This window comes from Elephantulus edwardii, unplaced genomic scaffold, assembly GCF_000299155.1.
Source record: "Elephantulus edwardii isolate Elephantulus edwardi_28Jun2011 unplaced genomic scaffold, EleEdw1.0 scaffold00041, whole genome shotgun sequence".
Lineage (NCBI taxonomy): Eukaryota > Metazoa > Chordata > Mammalia > Macroscelidea > Macroscelididae > Elephantulus > Elephantulus edwardii.
Window position 1 is genome coordinate 5,915,199 of NW_006399791.1, and position 5,345 is coordinate 5,920,543.

Below are 5,345 nucleotides of genomic sequence, written 5' to 3' on the forward strand. Positions count from 1 at the left end.
AGGAGGGTAGAGAGAATAGTGCAACAATGAATGAGTGGAAGCCCAAAATCTCTGTAAATGTTTATGAAAATTAATAAAATATAATTATAGAAGAGAAAAAAAAGAAAAAATTAGCCCTGGCCCAAAACTCAACAAGGCCAGGAGGATGCATATGTATGGAATTCCTTTCCTGGGGAAAGAACCTGGGGTCACCATACTTCATCTGACTCATCAGAAAGAACATACTAAATGAAGTGGAGAGAAGGTGATGAGAAGCAAAAATAGTAACTTCCTAGAATTTCTGCTAGTCCCCTTTGGAGCTGGGGCCTCTGCAGAAGCCTCTCAGTTTCATCAAACTCCACCTCTGTCCCCATCCCAAAAGCACCCTGATTATCAGCATTTCCCTGCTTCTAAAATCCACTTTGTATTATCATCTACCTTTGCCCCACTCCCTATATCTGGGACATCTCTGTCCTTCCCCCTCCTTGCAGACTCAGGTCTAATAGCACCATCCCTGGGCCTGAAGTCACTGTGAATTCATCCCTGAGGCAGGCAGGACCCTGTGCTTTATAACCCAGCTTTATTCTCTAATCTTGGAATACCTGGGTGATAGAAATGGCTCAAATATTCAGATACTAACAGAAAAGAGATTCAAGTCTATCCAAGGTACTTCAGAAGAAAGATTGATGTAAAAAAAAAATCAGCAATTGAAAACCCTACATGGTGCAATTCTACTCTGACATACACATGGTAGTTCTAATTTGGGACTAATGTCAAGGCAACCAGTTTCTCTCCCAATTTTAGTCTGTCTACAGTCTATACTATATGGCTTTTTTGGGTGGTCCCTTGCCCTTGCTACACTACTGTCCATGGGCTCCTGGTAGAAAATGTGAACAATCTCCCCACCAGCACCCTGTCCTCAGCATGCAGCACCTGTGCACACACCATGGGCTCTAGGAAAGCATAGCCAAGGCTTGCTCGTCACCAACTACCACCCAGGCCCCAAGCTGGGCTGTAGTAAAAATGCTTTTCTCTTTTTGCTTAGGCCTCTGTAGACCAGGTTTAGGGAGCGCTTGACGAAGTCATAAAGAGGCCACCAGGAGGAGGAAGAGCCACGAGCAGCCTCCTGGAAGCTGTACAGAGGCCACTCTCTTCTCAGGACCCTGCTGATGTAGGTAATCACTGACAAGAGAGGATGTCCAAGAGACTTCTCAACATAGAATGCCTTAAATATATAAACATTTGCATGCACGCGCGCGTGCACACACACATCCCTTCACGTATAGCCAGGTATCAGACCAAGTACTCAAGAGAATGCCTTAAATATATAAACATATATAAGTATATAAACAAATATATAAACATGTACAAACACAGAGATCCCTTCAAGTAGAACCAGGTATCAGAACAAACGGAGAAGCATAATTATTCAAAACAAGAGGGGAGAGGGGCCACAAAAGCTTCTGCTCCAGGCCCACAAGCCAGGCCGTTTCCTCTCCTTTTACATCAGCTCTGTCCAGGGACCCAACAAAAACAGCTGTGTACACTTGGGGGCTGACCAACAGCACAATGACAAACAGAGCATAAATTAAGAGTATAAATTAAGGAGAGACGCAGAGGCTCACCTCCTCTGGCATCAATCCTCTGGGGACATGTCTGAACCGTGCTACTGACCCCTGCCAGAAACCAGAAGGTGACCATCCAGCAGAGATGGCCATCAATCCCCCTGGCAGCCCAGTGGAGTGAGAGCTGAGGGGAACATGGGACCTGGTCACCAACCTTGAGTCTCCTCGCACTTGCAGCCCACTGAGAGCCCACTACTATCAAACCAATTCCAATTCTTGACACCCCTGCATGACAGGCTAGAACTCTCTAGAGCTTCTAAGGCTGTAAACCCTAACAGAAGCAGTCAGCCATGGCTTTTTCCCACAGAATGCTGGCAGACTTGAACCACTGCCTTTCTGGTTAGTAGCCAAGCACTTAACTACCACTCTGCCAGGGCGCCTTAAATAACCCTCTCAAAACACACTGTCTTTGAGTTAGAACTCACTCATGACTGACCCTCCAGAGGTTTTTCAAAGGCTGGAAACTACACAAGAACAGATCGCCCATTTTTCTCCTGTGGAGCTGCTGGTGGATTCGAACTGGCAGAGAGGTGTTACCTCTGGCTTGGCAGTGCAACTCCCTACCCATTAGGCCACCTAAATAAGTCTGTTGTTGCAACCCACAGCTGACCCTCCAGAGGCAGTTAAACACATGAGAGGAGACTGCCCATACTTCTCCCTCAGAACAGCTGGTGGATTCGAACCATGTGCTTTTAGGATTGCAGCATAGCTTCTTACCACTAGGCCACCAGAGCTCCTTGAGCAATACGCCTGCTGTTGTGTACTGTCCAGTCAGAACCGACCCATAGCTGACCCTCTGGTGGGTTTTCAGAGGCAGTTAATCACACAGGAGGAGACTGCCCTTCTTACTCTTGAACAGCAGCTGGTGGATTTGAATTGTGTGTCTTTGGGATCATAGCACAGTTCCTTGCCACTAGGCTACCAGAGCTCTCTAAGCAATAAGCCTAATATATTCCGTCAAGTTACTAATCATCATGTTGGACATCTCCCCTGAAGACTCCTGAGATCCCAGCAGGACCCCTACATCAATGAGCATTTCTCCCCATGCCCGACCCTGCACACAGCCTAGTACCCTCCACAGGGAGGGTCAGCTTACCAGTCCCTCAGTGTCCTCTGTCGTCCTCTGAAAATGTGCAGCCAGGGCGATGTAGTCCTGCATCTGCTTGTGACACTGAAGACACTTAAGTGCGTACCGGATGAGCCTCACGGGGTCTGGGTAGAGCGGCAAGGCTGGAGGAGGAGGGCTGGCACTGCCCGAGGTGAGGCTAGGTTTAGGGGAAGTTGGGGGGGCTGGGGTTGCTGGTGCCACAGAGCTCACAGGGGCTGACACGAACATCTGGTCCGCAGAGATGGGCTTCACAAGCAGCTGGGAGCACTGCATGACGAGCCCCTTGCTCTTGTGGTCACGCGCGTGCCGGAGCAGGCTGCACTTGTTGAAGAAGAGCAGCGTCTTGGAGCACAGTGTGCACAGCACCTCAATGTGGACACTCCGCCGGCCGTAGTGCTGGCTCAGGCTCTTCTCTAAGGCAAATGCATCGCCACACTCCAGGCAGCAGTACCCACTGGCCGGCACGTGGATCCTGCTGTCCGCAGGGGGGCTGAGGTTTGGTGCATAGAGGGGCACAGGATTGGCGCTGTGGAGGACCTTGTTGAAGACCTCCACAATCAGCGGGGCAGCCTTCTTCACCTGGTGGACAAGGGGCACTGACATCTGCGTGAGCTGGGCCTGGCTTCGCCTCTGGGCTGAGGACTTGGCCGTCACAGATGCAGCCACACTGTGGGGGACCAAGTTCAGGTTGGCCAGGTGGACGGCTTTGGGCAGAAGGTTTGCAGGGGCCTGGCTGGAGGCTTGCAGTGCTGAGCTCTGCTGCTGCTTCTTGGCCATCTGGGAGCCCAGGGCAGTGCCCTTTGGAGCCCGGGAACCAGAACTACCGCACAGTGACGAAGACTCGTTGGCCTTGGCCATGTTCTCGTCCCCGTTCCTGTCACCCTGGGGACTCCCCACACTTGTGATCACCTCAGAAAAGTGCCCCTCTGCAGGCAGGGCAGTGCCCTCCTCCCCTGGTACTTCACTGGGGGCCTCGGCACTGGCACTCCCAAGAGGTGACCCGACAGGGGACTTATTCGGATCATCAGGGTCTGGCAGGATCCTTGTAACAGTCCGTTTGATTTCCCCTGACGATGTCTTAATGGTTTTGATTCTGACTTTGGGAATTGCTGGTGGGGAACTGGCAGCCACAGAAGGGGAGCCTTTGCTGCTGCTGTCACTGCAGATGCTCCGAGGGCTGTCTGATGGCTTGATATTTTTTCTAGTGGCCTCCAGAGGGCTCCGGGGACTCTTTGGTGACTTGGGCATTTTGGGGCTGCCTTTAGAACCCTCTTTAATGGGCCCTGAGGGATCCTTTGTGTGACCAGCCTGCTCCTCCTTGGTGACACTGGCCACTCTTTTGGCCTGGAGGGCTACCAGGGCTGCAACACAAGAAGACAGTTTGGAGTGAGCTGGCTTAAGACGCTGCCGAGGGGGGACTGACGAGTAGGTGCCAAGCTCCTGGGCAAGCCCCTTGGGCTCTCCAATACTGTTGCTGGGGTGGCTGTTGAATTCCAAAGCTACCCCAAAGAAGTGACTGGCATCTAACTCTTTGTGAGGATCCACTGTCTTCTGTCCCCCACTTTGCTCATGCTCCTGCTGGCCCCCCAAGGGCAAAGGTTCTGGCTTCGGCTCTTTCTTACCAAAGTGATCAAACATATTCAGCTCTGGGACTGGAAACTTACCCAAAGCTTCTAGGTCTGGGCCACCCACAGGCCCACACCCAGGAGGGGGTGGGAAATAGCCATCAGAGTGCTTGGGTTTCATCCCAAATCCATTGTCTTTGATGGCATCTTCTGGTTCTGGGCTGGAGATTGGGCTGAACTGATTAAAGGTTGGTAATGGCTCTGACTTGGGTGTTTCCAGCTTGCCAGGAAAATTCCTAGCACTGTCTCCATTCATGAAAGTGGAATTGAACTTCCCACAGTTATGACCCAGGCTGTGGGGATCCTGAGGCAGGTCTGGACCCCGGAATCCATTGTGTAGAAGGCTGGGCGTGATGTGGTCTTTCTCGGCTTCAAATGATTCCTGGCGGCTGGTGTTCTTGACAATGACACTCACGGCCGGTACATCTGGGGCTGATCCTGAGTGAGCTAAGGACACATTCTCATCCATACACATGCCTGAAGGTTTGAGGGGACTCTCATTCTCCTCAGTAGGGGTCTGAATAGCCTCCTTGGCATCTAGGCTGGTGGGGTCTGGGATGTCAAAGGCAGCCAACAGGTCATCAAAATCTGGGGTTTTCATGTCCCCCATGGCTGGATGCTGGCGAAGGCTATGAGAGAAACAGAACAGAAATTAGCAAGCACTCAGGTCTCACCAGACTCAGTCCAGCTTCATCTTCCTCACATATCTATCACCCTAACAGACATGCAGCCTACACACCCATGCAGAACCCCAGCAGTAGGGCAGATCACACACCTAACAAGAGTGACTTCAAGTTCTAAAATGTGGGAGGGAGGCAGGAGGATGCTGCTGTCACTCAGTGACAAGACTGCCCAGTAGGTTGAACCTCTATACCTGGGAATTCCTAAACCTCAACACCTGGAAAAAGACATCACATTCCTGCCATGCTCAGGAGAAATCGTCAATCCACAGTCAAGTACACAAGCAAAATGCCAGTCAGTCTTTTAAAGATATGTATGGTTCAGTAA

At 51.1% G+C, this 5,345-nt stretch overlaps 1 protein-coding gene across 1 annotated transcript in view; it reads right to left on the bottom strand.

The window, feature by feature from the left end:
- The window catches only part of ZNF592 (zinc finger protein 592), a 19,929-nt gene extending 14,979 nt beyond the window's left edge, over positions 1 to 4,950 (bottom strand). Inside the window, exon 1 of the mRNA XM_006885147.1 lies at positions 2,701 to 4,950. Within this exon, the coding sequence (XP_006885209.1) occupies positions 2,701 to 4,947 (2,247 nt within the window). The 5' untranslated portion in view covers positions 4,948 to 4,950. The remainder of the gene's footprint in view (positions 1 to 2,700) is intronic.
- Positions 4,951 to 5,345: the final 395 nt, after the last annotated feature.